Source organism: Dermacentor silvarum, chromosome 10 (assembly GCF_013339745.2).
Source record: "Dermacentor silvarum isolate Dsil-2018 chromosome 10, BIME_Dsil_1.4, whole genome shotgun sequence".
Classification (NCBI taxonomy): domain Eukaryota; kingdom Metazoa; phylum Arthropoda; class Arachnida; order Ixodida; family Ixodidae; genus Dermacentor; species Dermacentor silvarum.
Genome location: NC_051163.1, coordinates 106,579,693 through 106,601,499, shown reverse-complemented (window position 1 = coordinate 106,601,499; position 21,807 = coordinate 106,579,693). Strand labels below are relative to the sequence as shown.

Genomic DNA, 21,807 nt, shown 5'->3' with positions numbered 1-21,807 from the left:
TTGTTATTGATTGCGTTGCCTCATTTATTCATGCTGCTCACAAACGCCTAATGATGGCCGAATAGTCATGTTGTGCCTTGTGGGAGAAAATGTGGGCTTTTTGAGAGGAATTGCGCATATATACATGTGTGTAAACAGTCATTTAGAGGAATGCCTTCTACTTAAGTTGAGATAAAGACAGGTGTCCCGTTGTCGCCAAGTGACAACTTTTTTTATGTTGCCAAGCGACATAAAGCTCCTTCATTCTGTATTCTTTCAGCCTCTGCCATAAATTTTCAAACTTCCGCTTACTAATATGCGTCCTGTATATTTATGTCCCATGCGCTATGATCAAAAGATAACACATTCACTGGTGGCAAGCGGTACTGACAATTGTACACAGTTGTAATCTTATAGGCTGAAACGGGACAAGAAATGATAGATCCGGTAACCGACTTACGTTTGTTCTTGTACTCTGAAAAGGCAGAGACGAAGACAATCAGTTGGCGACAATGCCTACTGGAGTATGGAGCTTTCTGGCGAACAGATTATAGTACATGGCATAATACATATTAAGTATATCCGTGCACAGTTGAATCCCTCTACAATGAAATGACCTGTATAAGGAATGAATAATTAATCTTTAGAGAAATTTAACCAGCACAAAAAAAACGCGGATGCAAAAACACAGTACCAGCTCTGTACTACCAACTGAAATGTGTAGTATATAAATTTGCAGCATGTCGTACCAATTAGCACAAATTGAAGTGCTCGTTTTCAGAAAGTCACGTGCGCCCCTACACTGGCAACCCGCTGAGGAGACGGGATGAAAGCGCGCCGACTCCGCTATTGTCTGTTACCGCCGTATGTTTGCATGAACGTTGTGACAAGCGCAGGTATTTTCAAGCGTTTCTCTGCTCTTTTAGCTCAGAAAGTGCTGTGCAGGCTTCCAGAATGTTCGCCCTATTTACAGATAATCGCTCATTGCGCTTCAAAGGCTCAATAAATTATGTAAGTCAACACACTTTTACGTTGTTTGTTCCAGGGAGCACCGTCGGCAAGAGTCGCAAGGGTCCTATACTACATGGACGCGCGTCTTTCACTTCAAATGGTAGAAAAAAAGATTTTACACTTACCGCGCAGATCCTTTCTTGCTCAAATTTTGCAGAACGATTGAATTTTTCAGCGGGGATATTGCAATGTAACACTTAGCGTTGTTATTTGCCTAGCTTGCAAAGAAGGAACTGCGAAATTGTGTTCGTCTGCACCTCTCAGATGCAACGCCGAGCCATTATTGGAAGCTTATTTTGAGTGCCGACGGCGGAAGTGACATTGCAGGCATGTTTCAGACATTACTAATTGCGAGGAGCGCAGACGAAATCAAACTCGCAGCTTTTCTTTTCGACATACCAGGCAAATAACTGCAGTAAGTTTTAGATGTCTAAACCACGGTGTAAAAAAGGAAGGTGATCCGACGGCGGCGCGAGGCGCGGCCACTTAATGTGACTCTACGCACGCCGCTGCCGCAAGGGGCAGCACCTGTTCTGGGGGCCACTTTTTCGCTCACTGTGCTGGCGCTTTCATGGCACGCGCGGCAGAAGTGCTTTATTTCGATGAATATATGTTGTTCACCTGCTTAAAACAACTCTACTTGATTGGAGGAACGTCCCTTTATATTTCTGCCGACATTCCGATTGTCTCCGACGCGGCGAGCAGCGGCGGGCGCAGCGCGCCGTCTGCTCGAGCAGACGACGCGTCTCTCTCGTGTACGAAATGACGGTATTTTGACTGTAAGTGGCATGAAACCTTGTACCTGCTCAGGATTGGGCGTCTAAATAGCGAAAAATTGCATATCTTTGGGTATGGGTGTTTATATGCTGACGGAGGTCGTAAATTATCCACTGTTGTGCCGCTTCTCCAAGGCCTCCTGAACACGTGCTGCCCCTAGCGGCGGCACTCACTCCCGGTCACACGAAGTGGCCGCTCTCTCGCCCCAGCGCGGGCGCGCCGTCGGAACACCTATCTTCTTACACCGTGGTCTAAACAATGTGTAAAACACACCGGGTTTATCACTTCCGTTGTCTGCAATAAGGCAGTACCTTCGAGGTTTCCTTCATATAATTGGTCGTGTGTAGATTAGAAACGTGCAGACGAAATTGAAATTGCCATTTTCCCTTGAAAACTAGGCAAGTAACACACCTAGTGTTACAATGAACGATTAAAGCTATAAAATTTGATGTTCCTGCAAAATTTTAGCAAGAACAAAGCAGCGGTAAGTGCGTAATTGTTTTTTCTACGATCGTATGCGTCCCACGTAGCTGCTCTAAGCTTCACCCCAATACAATATGGCTGTGAGATCATTTAGAATGCGAATATAACAATAATACCGGCAGACGGAGGCCTCAGGAGGGCACCTCGAATTATGATAAAGCGGACGGCGCAGGATCTCAGGTGCAGTCCGTTGATTGGTACTGCCAGAGCGTGCCAGGGGGTGTTCGCGTACAAAGGTCGGCTGTCCGCCATTTTCACTTTTCAAAACAATACACCATGTACCCTTCAACACACTGCACTTTGGTTATGTAGTGAAGCTATATAAGCCCCTAGCCACAACGTCGCCATTGTTGAGTTCTTGTTTTAGTTGTCCATCGAACATTTCGCCGGGTACACAGCACGTTCGCCTGCCACGTACCTTTCCTCTTTTTCTGCGGCATGCTTAAGGCAGTAAACTAATCCTAAAATGATTTCCGAACTCGTGCAGTATGCACACTAGAAGCTCGGAAACGTCAAGCACAATAGATAAGTCAAAAGTTCAAAAAAAAAAAAATGAAAATTCTTTATTGACGGCAGCTGCCTGGCGCAGGGACCCTGCGGGAGCCATATACACTAACTCTACTGAAAAGGTCTATTCTGCCCCAGTTCTCTTGTGAGTGGTGCGGTATGCGACCTTTGCAATGAAGTGACCCGCATAACAAAATATTTCCAAGGCCCCGGGCAATTCGTTTTAAAGGCGGTCGACTGTACTTTCACCACGCCAACATAATACAGCATAAGTCACAACTGTTGTTACTCTGTGAAGTTGCCCGAGATGTTACATGTATTGGTCATGCAAGTAGATAAGTGTCATGTGTTTTTCGAACACTGGCTCGGCGCGATAATGAAATCCTTTAGTAACCGAGATCCGTTAACATACACAGAAGGCCCAGCGCACTAGCGTATTTGCACCCCCCACCCCCGCGCGCCTTCTCAAAACGCGGCCGACGTAGCCGGAAGTTGAACACGTGCATTCGTGCTTTTTTAGCGGAACGTGTTAAGCACCGAGGCACCACGGCGGGTGCCAGTAATCGCGCACGTGCTCTAAGATACCAAGGAAGTGCCCACGGACTTAGAGATGCACGTGCAAACAATGTATATTTTTCACCCTGCATGTGGGTGCTCATAGGGTGCAACAAGCAGTGTAGATTTTAAAACACAATTTCTTTATGCACGGTGAATTCTTTTCTTTTTTTTCTAGCACACACCTTTACTTTAGGGTGTACGGACTATATATAGGCACTAAATAGACACAATGAAGAGTGTCAACATAAAAGAAAACGCCCTTCAAGCACTCTTAAGGGTGCAACCAATTTTGATGTGATTGGCGGTGGTTGCTATAGTTTAGTACGAGGACGAAAATTCAGAAGCAAGGTGTGGGCCCTTGCTCTGTCCGACCGCAGAAATAAATATGGCGGCAGTTCCCAGCTCGCGGCAGATGATCGCCAATGTTTATTAACAAATGTTAGGAAGCACACTTACACTAGTACGCACATAAATTCTTCCTTGCTAAAATAATTAGAGCACGTTTCTGGCGCTCATCGACAGCCGTCGCTGACTAGGTGTCCCTTGTGGTGTCCTAGAAAATTTGTCAGCTTTCCTAACATTACCTAAAACACAGAAATGGGCACACGACGTGGTCTTGGCTGATAATTCAAATTGTTTCAAAAGCAGGGGTGGACCCACATTGTGACGAGGGGTGGGTGCTGGGTACTTTACGGTCTAATTCATACTGTTGGAACCCGGTCCGGCATGCATAAGAGCGCTGCTTTAGCGATGCGTTGGTGAGGCTGTAAACGACATTTCGGGAATAACAGAATAATATTTCGCAAACCGTTACAGTACCCATAGTGCGCTTCTACCATTGCTAAGCAACTTGCACACACAAACGGCTTCAAATTCAGTATAGTCCTTACCTGGCGGCTTCGCTGGCGTGCGGGAGTGGACAAAGCCTGAAAACGTTTGGCGAAGGTTACGGGACCAACCATGGTTAAGGGACTGAAATATGATTTTAAAATGATGCAATGTCAAGATTTTTATCCGGTACAGCTACTGAACCCCATATTCCCTATAAGTCCTATATCGAATAACATCATTTGACATATGAAAAAAAAAAAAAAAACGGTTTTTATATGTGATAGTATATGTTTCATATCAGATTATTGGATAGGGGAGTTATGGGACATGTGGTCTTGTTTTTCAATAGGGATGGTTGATTAACAAATCTCAGCAAAAAGTAAAAATAAATACGCAAGCGTATTGGCACTCTCCGGCGAAGAAATTTGCGACGTTAGTCATCGCAGATGAATATGCATTTTGATTTCAACCTTTCTGGCAGGTGATGTTAATAACGTAACTAATATTTCTAATGTAATAACCATGCATTGCCGTGTTGCTGTAACTTCTACGGTATTGGTAACTCCTTACTCAGCACTCGCACACAACTCGCCATACATTTGATAATTCATACCGCGCATAGGCCTCAATTGAAGTCATGGTAAGCCTCGAACAGTGATAAAAAATTGCAAACGCGGCCTAAACAAATCAGCACAAACTGCCATTTAGCGGCGGAACAGGAAACAAGGCCTCGGGCAATTCTCCCCTCTGGGCGCGTTCAGAAGATACCGCCAAGCGATGCCAAAACGGCCCTCTCAGCATTCTCGTTCATTGCCCGTACTTTTGCGTGTTAACCCTCCGGAAGTCACCATGTTATACTCTATTATGCGTACACACAAGCCATGTTACCATATCGTCAGAGGCAGTTAGCACTCACAACTATCAGCGTCGCTCGGTGACGTGAAGTTGTCCTGGAAGAAGGACACCAATTGGCGGATGGTCTTGAGGCGCGAGTAGATGCCGTTCCCGCAGGAGTTCTCATCGTCGGCGTACTCGAGGTTGTACACGGCGACGCCGTACTTGATGGTACTGTACTCGGCACGTGACAGACACAACTGCACGCACGAAAAAGTTTGAGTGATGAAAGGGGAGGGAGGGCACACTCGACGTGCGCGTTAGTAGTGCACGTACAGCGTTACGCACGCAGTTGCAATTTTTTGCGCACACTCAATACGTGTCAAATCTATAACCCGACTACAGCAAGATCTCCGGGAGCTCTATCGTGTTGGTTTCACGTATGATTCTATACGAGAGGCGATGCGACTGGGACGTTGAACAGGACCCCAGTAATTTAGAAAGTCATAATCACAAGCATGGGGCTCTTAAATTTTAGAGACGCACGGATGCCGAGAAAGTGGGTGACCACCAGGTGCGCTACATACTCTCACATTTGCGCGTCACCATTTGCTATATTATAGGGCTCTTGAAAGAGACGCAAAGACCCGACAACTTTCCCATGTGCATGCTTGGTTACGTGTTCCCGCACACGACACAATAACGGAGGCGCTTGTTCTTTGATGGAGTAAATCTGCACAGAATGGAGCCAATAAGTAGTACATATGTAGCAGTAGCATAGATGGCTGCACAAATGCAAGCCGATTGGTGATATACCCGCCGTGGTGGCGTAGTGGCTTTGGCGCAGTGGCGCGGGATCGAATCTCGGCCGCAGCGGCCGCATTTCAATGGGGGCGTAAATGCAAAAAAAATCGCAGTTTCGCCCGAATGGAGAATCATCAATTGCGATAGCTAATTAGTAGACAGCTATACAAAGTAAGGGTATTAGTTTTATTGACCATGTAAACTAGCAAACATTCACCTACTAACTAAATTAACAAGCACGGTGTCACAGGTGCACAGGGAAACATGAACACACATCTCACTCGATGACCGCGGAAACTCGCTGTCAAAACGCTGGAGTGGGGAAGCGCGGCCGCAGCAGCGAGCGAATTGACCTTCGTGCAGTCTCTCGCTTCAACGCGACCTAAACGTCGAAAGCACAACCCCTACGGAGGTACCAGCACTGGGCGTTCTTTGTGTACATCGCAGATCGCTTTGACGATGAGGCCCGCGCAGGTGCGCACTTTGCCCACGTAGCAGATCGCTTTCAAGATACGGCGGCGCGCGCCGCGCCGTAAGCAGCAGCCGCTGGAGTAGAAACGGCGACGGCCTAAATGTGCTTGGGGTATCCATATAATTGCTGTCGCAATAAAACACCCGCGTACCGTGCATCGAGTGCACGCGTTAAAGAACCCCGGGCGGTCAAAATTACTCTGCAGTCCCCAACTACGTCGTGCCTCGTAATCATATCTTGGTTTTGGCACATAAAGCCTCACGATTTTCATTCGTGATATATGTGCTCTTTCAAGCGGCGTGAGCGCCGGTGTAGAAGGTGATCCTTTTTTCCCACCACCGAAGCACTCTGCAGTATCTGGTACAGTGGAAAAGGGTGGTGGTAGAAGATGAGGGCTCTCCTTGAGCGCTTAATCACAGCATGTAAACCTTCAGACACCCAAAAGTTCTTGTGCGACAGCACGCTAATCATCATCATCATCATCATCAGCCTATATTTTTATGTCCACTGCAGGACGAAGGCCTCTCCCTGCGATTTCCAATTACCCCTGTCTTGCGCTAGCGTATTCCAACTTGCGCCTGCAAATTTCCTAACTTCATCATCCCATCTGGTTTTCTGCCGACCTCGACTGCGCTTCCCTTCTCTTGGTATCCATTCTGCAACCCTAATGGTCCACCGGTTATCCATCCTACGCATTACATGACCTGCCCAGCTCCATTTCTTCCGCTTAATGTCAACTAGAATATCGGCTATCCCGGTTTGTTCTCGGATCCACACCGCTCTCTTCCTGTCTCTTAACGTTAGTCCTAAGATTTTTCGTTCCATCGCTCTTTGTGAGGTCCTTAACTTGTTCTCGAGCTTCTTTGTTAACCTCCAAGTTTCTGCCCCATATGTTAGCACCGGTAGAATGCAATGATTGTACACTTTTCTTTTCAACGACAGTGGTAAGCTATTCAATCAGAATATCAAAGCGCTATTCAATCAGAATATCAAGCAGAATATCAAAGCGCTATTCGGTGACGAACGTGACCTGCCACTAGGTCGCGCGAGGGCACGCGCATTTTGGACGGCGCCTTTGTACCGTCGGTAAAGGTCCTAGCACGAAGAAAACGAGCGAAATAGCCAAATAAAGCAATTTGCTTTAGAAACGAAGCCCTACAAAGGTACTGCTCTGTAGCCGCGACCCCTAACTCAGCAGCGAGCTCGTGGTCGCATTAATTTTGTTACTCCAGTAATACCACTGGGTATCAATTCTGCGCATTATGTGAACTGTCCGAACCAACCTTGCCTCCAAATCTAAACTAAAATACCAGGTCACCCGTCTACTCAATTCCTTGCTCTCTCGATCTCTAAAGTAATCTATTCCACCGCCTTCTTGTCTCAACGCTACTCCTTGACTGGGGTTCCGCGCTTCCCGAATTTTGTTTTTCGGCGAAATTGGAGGGCACTTCTCAGAGCTTATTTTTCTCGCACAAATTGAAGTTTATTGCAGCCTTATACCGGTGTCACATGACCACACTTGATGGGGATCAAGCCCGATCCGAATTGAAATTCTCGACTGTGATTGGCTCCCTCGGGCAGCTTGCGCCAATCTCGACCGAGAAATTTGATCCGGATTGGGCTCGATCGCGATCAAAAGTGCACCGTGTGTCACTCACATTATTTTACAGCGCCATAAAGTTATCAAAATTAACGTTTTTATTATTATTTAGCTTTGTCTATGCCCCAAACAACGGCCGACTTTACAAATTACCGCTAGCATGAAAAAAAAAAGAAGGAAAAAAGAAAACAAGCTTACCATTTTCAGCAGGGCTTACCTTGTAGCGCAGTGATTGCTCGTCGTCGTAGACGAACAGCCTCTCCGCAGCTTTGTTGTATGTGACACGCGCATGAAGGGAGTGGTCGTAAAACGTGTGCCGGTACCTCGGATCTCTGCACACCTGGTGTGCAAAACGATAAACAAAATTGTCAGTAAGGAAGATTAATAGATCAGGCATGCACTTTATCGACATTGATACTGTTATCAAGAGAGCCACTGTTCGGTCATTACCAAGTGCGTACGCTAAAGTAACAGCAACACATTGACGGAGAATAAAATCGAGGGTCACATGTTCTTTGATCGTGGCTGTAATTGCGTTGGCTTGTCTTCCGTGTGTTTGGGAGCTACGGAACTGGATTTTTCATATCTAATGTGTGTCAGTTAAGTATCGTCCCGATTTCGTGATTGTCTTGTGCGCACCTCGAAACGTCCTTGCTTTGTTCTTTGTTTTATGTTTAGTTTGCGCGCATGAATCCTACCAGTGCGAATAATAAAACGTCCATGAAGAGTGCGCGCTCATGCTTATTGTCGCGTTGTCTGAACTGCGGATTTAAGAACACTTCGACACCAACTCGCCCAAAAGTCCGTGCTTATGAGCTCGCATAACCTAGAGCGGAAGGGGGGGGGGGGAGAGGGGAACACAATCGCTCGCGTGGTGGCGCACCTGATTCGTGGACGCCAGCTGCAGCGTCTACTGTACAACGTTACGTTATTGTGAACGAACGTACGTGCTGTGGAGACATTTGCTCACCTTGGAGACGAAGCCGAGCTGTGTTTCAGGTATGTAGTCGCAGCTCTCGTACAGTGAGTAGTTTCCCGGCCTATCCTTGACGTCGGGATCCGGGTGCAGGGGTTTGTACCACCGGCCGAACATGGCCACAGACACGGCCATGGATGTGTTCAGGCCACTTGACAACAGGACCCGGATGCTTTCGTGTGACGTCTCCTGCGCAGACAGTCGGCTGCAGTTTAGTACGTGTTCTTTCCATCATAGTTCAGATGGTATCCAAATTAAATTTTCTGCGCCATCAACCGGTCGACGCTATTATAGAGTAAGTTATTATTTGCCGTTTTGTTAGGTCTGAAAAGGCGTGGTGCTATTAAAGTATACAGGAATAATATGCGCTTTTCCTCGATGCAAGGCGTTATGTCATAAGCAATATTAGGACTTTGAGAGTGACTCCAACCAAATAAAGGAATTTATTAGCCCGACGCTTCGGAGTCCACTCGGCTCCTTCTTCAGGGGGTATTCTTCGGAGGTAGCGGTGTGCAGTTTTTAAAAAGGTCCGTCGTTCAATTCCCTTATTTGGTTGGAGTTGCTCTCAAAGTCCTAAAATTTTCTCAACGAGAAATGTTTAGCTTCATAAGCAATATAGTATGACAGCTGCTATATAGTGCCGCACTTGTCCATTGCTCGTTCACACAAGTTTCATTCCACTGGATATCAAGTTTAGGCCTGACTATAAATATTCAACGCATCTAGACTTGGGCACATATTGCAAATATTTAATGCAAGGCGCACTCGTTCTTAATAAAATTGGAAGCTATCCGGCTTAATAAAAGCAACCGAATTTAGTCGGCACCGCTACTATTCCTCAGGTAAAATGGTCCATCAAGTGAGATGTTTTTCCATCGGTGCCTCAAAATATAACCGAACCCTTTCGTTTGGAGGGAAAGTCGGCTGCGCAGACGGTCGCTGCAAGGTCGTACCATACTGTAAATGTAGTCACGCGCGGGCGGGGACTTCAGAAACGTAGGCGGAACCATGACGCAGTCGGCCAGGTCTCGGTCCTCGTAGAAGTAGTGGCTCAGTGACACGACAATGTCCGGCACGTACATTCTCCTGCGATCCACGGCGGGGCAAAACCAAGAGTTAGGGCCCATTCAGACTTGCGACTAGGCGAGGTCGCACGGCCAAGTCAGTCGCAAAGTGACCAGTCGCAAGTGGCCGCAAAGGGCCGCTTTTCTCGAAAGGCGACCTTTTCGTTCCAGTCGCTCGCTGATAGATTTTTTAGTCGCGCAACCGCAGTCGCAAAACAGCTGAACCAATCAGATGCAAAGAAACAGGACGTCCGTATACGCTGACGATTATTTTACGCGGCGATTACATTGCAAGCAGACGTGAACGGCATATCGCGAGACATTTCGGTTTAGCGACTCGTCGGTCGCATTTGTCAGTGTGAACATCGTTCGTCTTGAGTAGCCTTCGGATCGCCAGTCGCAATCGGTCGCGGGACGTCGTCTAGTCGCAAGTCTGAATGGGCATTTAGACGTTGGACGGAGGTCGGGAACAAATTTCAAAATCTGGAACGCTGTCTCCTTTTGATGCGGAATGCGCGTACATATGTTGGAAAACTGAAGGCTGTGATAACACCACGCGAATGTCGCGCTGCCGCGGTTGTTCAAGTAGCCTACTGTGCGGAGACCAACAACGCGCTGCCAATGATCTATAAAAGCGAGAGCACTTCCTGTGTCCTGTATCCCCTTTCTTTGTCCGCGTCTTGTGCGCAAAAAACAAACAAACAAGAAAACATTTCAACATAAAAGCGAGTACGGGAAAAACAGGCAAACACATGCAAGCTTCTCTTCTGGTAGAACCTGCCTTCTGTGCAACCGTGTTCAGGCGGCTGTATTTGCTGGCTGACGGTACAATAAAGAAGCTGGATGTCTAATTTTCAGTGTGGTAGATAGCCGTTAGACATATAGATAGAGGAATTTCCCACTGCCTGCATGGCTTCGACCTTATGTCGATGCCTTAAAACATGCTGGTGTGGCAGTAGTTTCCCAATAATGATCATAATCAGATTAACTGCCAATGATGCACAGCAGTAAAAAATAAAACATGAGTTGTTGTTGTCTAAAATCTCATCCTTACTCTAAAACGACGCCCACACCAACACGGAGACAAGAGCATTGACAAAATGCGAGCGGTGAGTCACATTGTACTGAATATCTGGCTTGTTATAAGCATTAAAAGGATTATATAATAATAATAATAATAATAATAATAATAATAATAATAATAATAATAATAATAATAATAATAATAATAATAATAATAATAATAATAATAATAATAATAATAATAATAATAATTTATTTCCATGAACTTGGTGGAGGAGGCTGCAAGTAAAAGCTGCTCCAGTAGAGGCAGCTTGACGAGGCCTGCAGCCTCCTTACAGAGTATTCGGCAACAACAATTCATACATGTATGCACATGTGCAATATATATACATACACCTACATGTACCCACATACGCGCATATACATGCACATACCTACGCGTGTGCATACAGAGCCACTGGTGTCCAAAAATAATTAGGTAGCTTACGTAGTTCTCATGGTGAAAAAAAATGACACAAGTAGACGCCGCTGAGCACATACATACATATACATATATACACATATACACATGCATTCATATATCCGTATATACACATACACTCATATGCATACCGATACATATACACACATATACACAAACATGCATATATACACACTTTATATACAAATTAACCGAGATTAAGTACACTTAACCAATAACTTAAAAATCCTGTACATACAAGTCTCAGAGTTGTTGGGCCGTTATTTGCGTGACATCAATGCCTAGATTATTATATTTATTTAGAAGAATTGGCATTGTGTACGATAGCTTTTCCCTTAAATAATTTGTTCTGGGTGTGACCACCTGCCATATTTCTTTATGACGGGTAACATAAAATTTGTCATTGAGTTCAAGGCTACAAAGTTCTCGTAGAAAGGAGCGGTTGCAGTTATTCTTTCGGGTAACTACCAGTAAACAAAAATGATGAAATTGAGGGTTGAAATTTCGAGTTTTAAAGATGTTGTGGAACCTATATTGTCCTAATAGGATGCATAATAAAAGAAAAACAATTCTGCAGAACGATGATTTAAGACGATTTTAGTTAGTTGTCGCCGAATTTCTGCGAAATGAACAGACAGCTGTTTTTACGGAAGGGAAGGTAGATGACACTTTGTTGTGAAAAAAATATATATATTCAGCATTTTGTGGTATTCCTTCCTGTCCCGTTCAACTAAGTGCTTGCCGATTCCACAGAAAAAAACGTACAGATTTGACGGAGCGTGGGGATCGAAATTAAGCGAAGCCTTTTGTAGAAAGTATGCTGTAGTCCAGGGGCCTTTTAACGTTAAACTATTGCAATCTGTTTTTATTCCAATCTTCTGACGTCAAATTTACGTAACCGCTGACGTAAGCTGCGGGTGGCGACCCGCAGCGCTGTTTGAACCACCCAATGAAAAGCTCACCTCGTTTATAGGAGGTCACTTCTGTGTGAATTAAAGCGAATATCCCTGCCTACTTTGACAGGTTTTTCTTATCTCATTGGCTCATGATGCGAGGAGCACGCACAAATAGGAGGATATTGATGGGGTTGAGCTAGCGCATTGAAAGTAAATTATAGGATGAGGAGGGCGGTGCCGGCGTCTGCGATTGACCCCCTTCCGCTTGCTTAGCTTGCGGAGTGTTGTCGAAAATCGCGGAGGTATGCAAGTGGAAAGTTGAAAATGCCGCTAAGACGGATCTTCAGCTAATGAAAGTTGGCAGAGTGATGCCGTATACACGTGTCCAAAGGGCTCGACAACGTTATACTGCCTCGTACAGGGTCGACCATCTAAGGTGAACACCTCATTAGTATTCAAGCCGGTAAAACTACAGCGTTTATTCTACATCACGAGTGAAATGTTCGTTATACGATATGTAATCATGGTGTCGATAAACACAATAATAATTTTTCGAATTATGTACTGAACATCAGCTTCTATGATGTCTTGAATACTAATGAGGGGTTCACCTTAGATGTGGTCGACCCTGTACATATTTTTATTAAGCGCAAATAAAACCATACTCCCTGGCAGCTCCGAGTAGCCAATGCCAGAGTGATCAGTAGGCACACGTCTTCTATTCCTTTCGGAACGGGTTAGACTCCGGCTATTCCGCAAAAAAAAAAAAAAAAAACATGGTTTTGTTCGGTATATTAATGCATCTTAATGCATGCAGTCACGTTGATGTGGTGAGTTTTCGCGCTTTTCTGACGTCGCATTACAGAAAGGAGAAGTGGGCGTAGCCCGAAAACGTTTGACCAACAGCAGATGGCTAATGGCGAAACAGGTGGAGAATAAGAAATCACTATTTTTATTTTGTTCCCTCTAATAATGCATAATCAGTCTGCACATGCTATACAAAATGGGGAGTTTTCGCGATTTCGTGACGTCGCGTGACAGAAAGGAAAGTGGGTGCAGCTCGAAAACTTTTGACCAATAGTGGACGACTAATGGCGAAAAAGTTGTAGAATCATAAGTCACCGTTTTTCTTTTGTTTGGTCTAATTATGCATGATCAGTCTGCGCACACCATATCAAATAAGTTTTCGCGATTCTGTGAGGTCGCGCGACAGGAACGCGAAGTGGGTGCAGCCCGAAAACTTTTGACCAATGGCGGATGGCTAATGGCGAAAAAGTTGTAGAATCAGAAGTCACCGTTTTATTTACTTCGGTCTAATTATGCATAATCAGTCTGCACACGCCATAACAGACGGTGAATTTTCGCGATTTTGTGACGTCGTGTGACGGAAAGGCGAAGTGGATGCAGCGCGAAAACTTTTGACCAATGGCGGATGGCTAATGGCGAAAAAGTTGTAGAATCAGAACTCACCATTTTTATTTTGTTTGGTTTAATCATGCATAATCAGTCTGCACACGCCATAACAGATGGTGAGTTTTCACGATTCTGTGACGTCGCGTGACAGGAAGGCGAAGTGGGTGCAGCCCGAAAACTATTGACCAATACCGGATGGCTAATGGCGAAAAAGTTGTAGAATCAGAAGTCACCGTTTTTCTTTTTGTTCGGTCTAATTATGCATAATCAGTCTGCACACGCCATAACAGATGGTCAGGTTTCGCGATTTTGTGACGTCCCATGACAGGAAGGCGAAGTGGGTGCAGCCCGAAAGCTTTTGACCAATCATGCAGGGCTGATTGCAGAATTGGAATAGAGAGAATTTGGAATACTTGTATGTTGATAATCCCCAGCACTGCTTGTTTTTTTGCAAAGCATTAGAAGATGGACAAACGTATTTGGCTCAATCCAGCTGTTGTGTGTGTGACGACAGCATCAAGATGATGACGGTGACGACGATCATATGACGGCGATGGCATTATTTCCACTTCCGCTATTTCACGTGAGTTTACTATATGAGGATAGTCGGGATCTACATAGTCTTAGCTACTGGTCGGGCGCAAGTGAGAGAAACACGGACTCTGACGTAACGAAGTGCTATACAATCGCACGTACCTATGTGTATGTCATGGGGTCTATATTAACAGGATGATGGAATTTCTATTCCAAAGAAAGAAACTGGTCTGACCGCACGCACTGTGAGAATCAATGTTATACGAGTCATCATGCAGGCACCTGGTTAGCGTTGTGCGGGGTTTCGCAAAGCGATACCACGTGTACAATGTTTGTGCAAATTGTGTAGTTGTGAGTGTGTACGTGCGTGAGTGTGGGTCGCGAGCGTACGTGTGTGTGTGTGACGGCAGCATGACGGCGACCATGTTGAAGGCAATCGCATCGCCTAAATGCCATGATTTCAATGTCGACCCTTCGACGCGAGCTTACGACGTGGCGAATGGTTGGTTCTACATAGGTAGCGGCATGGCGTTTCTCTCGCAGGGTGTAGGCGAGAGAAACGCCGATTGTGACGCCATCAGCACTATGCACTATGCATTCTTACGTACCTATGGCTATGCCATGCTGCGTATGTTTTTTTTTTTAAACGGCGATGGCATCTGTATTCTGGCGGAGAAATGTTAAATCGATTACCTTCGGAGATTATGAAGTCAATACAACGTCGTACAGTTTCTACGTTGCGTAAACTGTGACAAGGAAAGTACTGGGGAAGCTGAGCTGGTCCCGGAGATACTGCAGTCTAACATGGCGCGTCAAAGCACGAGCTGTCACAAGGAAAGAAAACAAAAAGGCGGTACGAGGTACATGTGCCGAGTGTTTAAAAGAGCAGCTTTGGAACTAGAGAAGTAAGCGTGCGATTGTGGCTTAATGGTTAAAACACCGGGCTGCTGTGCTCGACGGCAGAGGTTATATTCCCCATCGGCCACGCATTATTTCCTTTTTATTAAAGCGAGGCGCGACGTGAACCTATACCGCAATGTGCCAAGAATAAGGCAAGAAATGCTTGGCATTAAAGACTTAATCGACCTTTGGACGACCATAAAAGCGGTACAATGTCGGACAGCTTCTATACGTAGCGTTTGCTGCTATCGCTTACGGGCTGCTACGAAGGAAGGACAGGGGAATGGGGGCCGATCCCGAAGGTGGCAATGTCTAACACAGCATCTCAATTCCTTAGCGGTCACGAGGTAAGAATGCGAGAAACGTTACACACGCGCCAAACGTCTGAAAGAGCCAATCGGCTTTGGCACGAGAGAAATATGTCTGCGATCGGGTTTCTGTGCCGGAAGTCAGAAGTTCGATTCCAGCGTCGAGCCCGAATTATTGTCATTGAATAGGTCCGAAGCAAGGCGATACAGTAACCTGCGCTATTAACGGCAGAAGTGCCTGGAATGAAGCAAAGAATGTTTCGCAATAGATTGAGGCCCGTATAGATGTTTGACTTACTTGAAGCGATCGATGATCACTTCAGTCCACGGTCCCGGCATTACAGGAGTTGCCAGGATCGTGTAGCTTGGCCGTACCACTCTGCTCTTCTCGTCCATGATTTGTGATAATGCCTGAGGTAGTGAGCATTGTAGGAGAGAGGGGGGGGGGGGCAGGTGTCATTAAAGCTAATAAATCTTCAGCATGTGAAAAATAAGCCATAAGCGCACCGAATAAATTTTGCATGCATATATGGATTGATTTGAAAACATGTCATTCCAAACATGGTGGTAGTTGGTGACATTCGCTCTGTCAGATGTCGCTCCTTCAATCCACGGTTCGTACTGAGAAAACGGGATTATGTCGTATTTTATCAGCTTAAATTTTTCTGACGTTGACTCTCCGTTTTCAAACCTCAACACCACAAACTTTCTAGACGTCTTTTACTATTCTTCCACCGCATATTTATTAGCATTTATCTTACAATTCTGAAATAGTAGGATTTGGGAAGTGCGCCTGCGTTCCGATCTCCCATTGGATGGTTGCAGGCTCAATCATTTGCGTGGTACATCCAAACATTACCCATCAACTCTATTGTTATTAGCAAACGTTTTATGACCCCACATTCTCAAAAAACCTAGTCTAGAATTGAGAAGCAGGGCCCTACAGTTACCGTAAAGCTTGCCTATTTTTATATCATTAGTTGCTGCTGTATACTCGGTACAAGGTTGTTTTCTTACTTCGAACACTTTATATATATATATATATATATATATATATATATATATTGTCACGTAGTAGTGACGGTAAAGAAAACAGTCGTAAAACTGTGTATGAAGAAACTGGTTGTTTATTGGGCGAACCTGTGCCCACAAAAGCAAGCTGCACTCAAAGCACAACAACAGCGGCGAACACAGTCGGCGATCGTCGAAAATCTGATCAGCGGCGAAACGCGTCGGCTTTTATACCTGAGTCATCGAAAGTTCTAGATTAATCCCTGATGTCCGCGTGTCTTCCAGAAAGTTCTAGATAATTCGCGTCAGTCATGCAATCAGATAACATAAGCGTCGGTGAAAACAGGCAATGGAAAGAAGCATCGATAACGTTCTAGAAACTTCCGATACAGGCGCGTCCTGCGCCGAGCGATAACGTTTAACATTTGTTAGCCGGTGGAAAGCGGCCACCGGTGAAAGATAAACATCTATACGTGTCAATATATATATATATATATGTATATATATATATATATATATATATATATATATAAAGACAAGCCTGACGAATTATTTCAAATTAGTACACTACAGATGAATTAAGTGTCGAGGCGAACATTGGTCACCTCGACTAATAATATGTCACTAGCTTACCTCCAGGATCGACAGAAGTTCATCGAGTTTGTCACTGCCAAAACTGTACACTTGCGTGTTCACCACGCCGTAGTGGGACACGCCCCAATTCCAGAGGCTATCAAGGTGAGAGATCGTGTCTTGCATGGTCAGAAGGTCCTTGACACGCCGGCTATTCCTTCACGCAAGAAGAACAAAATCCGAGTTCGTATAAGGTTGGGAGAAAATACTTCTTTCCGCGTTTGTGTCGGCCAAAGCACATGTTAGACAACTTAATCGTGTAACGATTCAGACTGCATAAACATAATTCTTGAAGAGGGTTTAGTGCAAATGTATCGGATCTGCAAGCATTTCTGTGCTGTTCAATATGAAACTAGAGCCAGTAATCGCCACTTCCAAAGGAAGCAAACTAAGGATCATTTTCCGAATCTACTCGAAACTTATAAATTTGGGTTCTGAAATTGTGCCTTTCACTGACGTGATTTTGGGGGCCGAAAATTCGAAAATTTCCAATTTCTGTACTACCTTAATGTGACGCCATCTATGGGTGAATATGTGTGGTGAATGGAATGGAAATTCTTAATCATAAAAATTCGGCATCAAAAGTATGTTAAACCGGAAATTGAACATGAATCGAATTTTAAGAATTACTCATTTCGTACTAGAAATTTTGAATATTTGAACACCTTATGAAAAATGAAATTTTCATCAAGTGATTTAAAATACTTCTGCGGCAAGTGTATGAGCTCATATTGATGAATAATCTTTTTCTTTGATCTTTTATATTTCTTAAGAAGAACTGGGCTTCGCACACTGCATATACAATGCCACAGTAAGATGCTTAAAAACAGTAAACACATCGACTGGCGCTTGAGAGGTTTTTCATTTAATGATAGTCATTAGGGTTTCATTGATACGAATACTATACCCTTAGAACTGGATCAACATGAAAAATAATTTATTTTACTAGATATGCTGCACAGTTCGGTTTCTCATTGAGGAGTGTTGCATCTGACGCCAGTGCGCCCAAAGTAAACACGAATACTTGTAAAAAAGTTTAATGTATATTTCACAAAAATTTTCAACCGAGAACGTTGGCGCTATCCTTACTATTATTTAACACAGAAAAGACTCATCGACAATATGATACTCGCTAATGCAAAATTTGAACGCAGCTCTATACGTATTTTTAATTGGCGATATGTTGGCTGGCGTGGGAAATCTGTGTCGGGCGGCACGTTGCAAACGGAGTGAAGTGTGGCGCGATTGCCTTGCTATTCGGTAGATCGCGAGAGGCAGCGCGTGGATGACGCGCGGGCGCGATTTACAGCGGCCGCCGCAGACAGACCTCCGCTAACGCAGCGCTTTGTTTTAATGCGCTTGCCCCATGCCTTATCGATGGCGTCACCAGTGAACAGACGACGCGTGCTATTCTGGCGCAATCTCGTAGCGATCGTCGCCGCAGAACACGTCTTGCGCGGCACTCCGCTTTCCTCCTCGCGCTCTCTTCGCTCTCGCCATCTTTCATCTTCCGCTCCGCGTTCGCTCTTTCATCTTTCGCTGTGCTCGTTCGCTTGGTTAAGACGAGGGGCGCCGACGCTCAGCGCAGTACCGGACGCCTACGAGCTGCGCTCTAGAATGCATCTGTGGTCAAGACAAGACAAAACGCCAAATAACTGAAGTGGAATTTGCCCAATGGGCTGTAACAACATATGTCCATGACCAATCGGGAGATCGCGAAAGGCATCGCGTGGTTGACGCGTGGGCGCGATTTATAGCGGCCGCCTGCAGTGCAGGCTTAACTTGTCGCTCAAAAAATTGCCCTCGTGCAAGCAGACGCGACAGTCCTAAGTACCGTGTGGATGCCTAATGCTTTCTTGTCAGAATTTTCGTGGCGGCAGGCTAACTTTTTATTTCGTGCATGTTAATGAAAAAAGACATGCGCAAATGAGGAAAACATCCCTCGTGGTGTTTTCTGCAACCCATCGAATGCTTTTCCCTTGTATTGGCAACAACCCTAGGTATTAGAGGCAGCTTACGGATCTTCGGACCTAATTCGCACTTGTAGGGTTGTGAGGTACGGTCCTAAATTGTTTGGAGACCACTTTTGAGTCAACCAAGGAAGGCGAGATGCTTTCGGCAGCAGACTTGGAAGATACGGCACAGAGGCCTAACTTGCAGAGTTATTTCACGCTTGGACATTAGTGAAAGATCAGAAGAAGCCGTGTTTATCGGCGAGACAAAATTGAATAAAAAATTGTATCTAGAGTTGTTGATACTGAGGTCTCTGGACAGTTCTAGAGTTGTTGATACTGAGGTCTCTGGACAGTTGTATTTCTGCATGTCAGATTCTCCTTGAAAAAAACAAAAAACAAAAAACATTGTGATCGCTACAGGAACCATTTGACCAGGAAGAGCTTTCTTAAAAGGTTGGCATTTTCAGTAGTTATTCAGTTGAAACGGCGTACTGCGGTGCCTTTGTGTTTTAGTGTTTATGTGACCTTGCCTTACGCGCTGCGACGCTTTCAACTCATAAAATGGGGCAAATAAATCTCAAGAGTTCCCGCAATATCCACCTTCGGCACCCGCTGTCATTCCCCGACGGAAGTGCGATTATAGGTCTTAAGTGGGTACTTACGCGTAGTCAAATCCTACTCCGTATTGCGTTTTAACGCTTTTCGAAGAGGCATCAAGGAAGCGTTTCAAGGGGTCCGTGTACGGACCGGCCAGCGTTGCACCTCGTCGTTTCTCCAGCGAGTCAAAGAATATGTAGTCGCACAGGCCGTCTTCAGGAAAGATCATGGAGAGCTTGAGTCCATCGCTCACGGTGCAGATCAGCGGAATCGGTGGCGGGGGCACTGCGGCATGAAATCCGGCAAGGGCTAGACAATGGACTTTGCAAGTCGTTGTGGGTGCGGCATATTTTCTCATGCTTAGCGCCGAACTCGAGAGAAAACGCAACGCAAGTCGAGACAGCAAGCGCCTGTGTGCATCTAGACTTCTGTCCGTTCCATCTCAAGTTTCTGCGCTAAGCAGAAGAAAATAAAGAATGGACCTGTGTGTATTTATCGCGCACAACATTACTCCATTTATATAAGCTTTATGCATTCTTTTAAGTGAAGCGTATGAATACCAAGTTAGTGGGGTGATGATTTCGGCAATTGGGAACCGCGAACGTATGCCAGCAGGCCAGCATAGAATTAGCGCGAAGACGCAGCAGTTCATCCAGTTATTTTTCAGTGTTGGTGCTGCTTCCGTAAATAAAACAGACGTTGCGCATGTTGGTAACTCATAATTACACATACACATGTGAGCAAAAGTATACGGACCGCAGGGTCACCGAAAAAACTGAATTTCTTCGTAATTACCACCCATAAACTATAATTGACGACTGGACAGTTCGCAATGCCAACTTTGGACTGCAGTACTCAATTTCACGTTTCATTCGCAGGCAGTTGAAAAAATCGTTTTTATTCGCGCAATCCCTGATCCGTGTACTTTTGCTGACGGGTGTACAGAGCAGGAACAGGAAGCGGACAAGAACAGCGCTGCCTAGCAAGACATTGTCCTTTAAAAACAAGCGAAGCATACGTGCTATTATAATCACATCAGCACCTCACAGCTATGGCGTGCTATGCCACGCAGTGTTGGAGTGCACAGCATCTGCAAAATCCTCGTTTGTCCAATGATTGTTATTGTAAGTCAGCATTGTGTATGTCTGCCCATATCCGTATGGCGTCCCTACACACTTGCGTCCAACCTTCAGCAATTGTTCGTCATGGCATAGCGACCATTAAGGGCTCGTAAGAATGGATTGCATGGTAATCTTCGTGCAATGAACGCAAAAACGAATTTGTTATTAGTGCATCCCTTATCAAGATATTTACCTATGTTCTTTTCAATGCCGCTTTTTTGGAATATGTCTTGCTTCTCGAAAGAAATATTCGCGATGCAATGCATCAAGTGGACCCGCTTCATGCCTGAACAATTTCGACAGATAGTTATGAGTACATATGATTAGCGAAGAAAAAATATTGCTACAAGTACATAACTTCTCTGAATATGTAAAGCCTTCGTATTTCTAGCTGTATCACACGAGAACACTATAGTATGGTCGTACGTCGTCCTGAAGGAACATCGGCATTAGACGACTCTTGCGCAGGAGGAGTGCTTAGTGCACTTGAGAGTACTTCTGCCGGTCTCGCCGATTATTGCCGCTTAAAGGCGCTAAAATGACACGTGATGAACGCCGATATAGCTAGAAATGCGGGAGGCTGTACCTACGGTATTTGATGCTGCTATCGTTAAATAAGGGTTTCTTCTCGAAAAGGCGAACCTTTTCGTAATAATGCATGCGATGGAACTGGTCATTATGCAACGATTTTCGACAATTCGTTTTCCAGGTACATGGGAAGCGAACTGAATTCCGTTAGCAGATGTGAGCACTTCTTGAAGGGAAGATTTCTCGGGAAATCGTCCCGGATCTTTCCTGATAGTGGCTTGGTGCTGCTGCTAGCGATGTCTTGCGGAATAGTGCACGCTTAAAAACAAGATAACTGAAATACCTACTCTATGCTGGGATCGTACCTTGGCAACCAGCATAACAGCCTGATGCTCTAACCATTAGGACACAACCACACGTGTACGTCTACCGTGCCAACGCACTGCGAACTGCTTCTTTGAAATGGTCGCCAAGTGTTCTTGGGGATGACGATTTCGACACTGTGATTTCC

The 21,807-nt window shown here is 45.1% G+C and overlaps 1 protein-coding gene across 1 annotated transcript in view; it reads right to left on the bottom strand.

The window, feature by feature from the left end:
• Positions 1-8,784: 8,784 nt before the first annotated feature.
• Positions 8,785-21,807, bottom strand: part of LOC119431742 (uncharacterized) — a 55,870-nt gene continuing 42,847 nt past the window's right edge. Inside the window, exons 10-15 of the mRNA XM_049658023.1 lie at positions 20,573-20,642; positions 19,713-19,932; positions 17,096-17,252; positions 15,750-15,862; positions 9,786-9,918; positions 8,785-9,021 (exon numbers count right to left, since the gene is read on the bottom strand). Coding sequence (XP_049513980.1) covers positions 8,785-9,021; positions 9,786-9,918; positions 15,750-15,862; positions 17,096-17,252; positions 19,713-19,932; positions 20,573-20,642 — 930 coding nt within the window. The remainder of the gene's footprint in view (positions 9,022-9,785; positions 9,919-15,749; positions 15,863-17,095; positions 17,253-19,712; positions 19,933-20,572; positions 20,643-21,807) is intronic.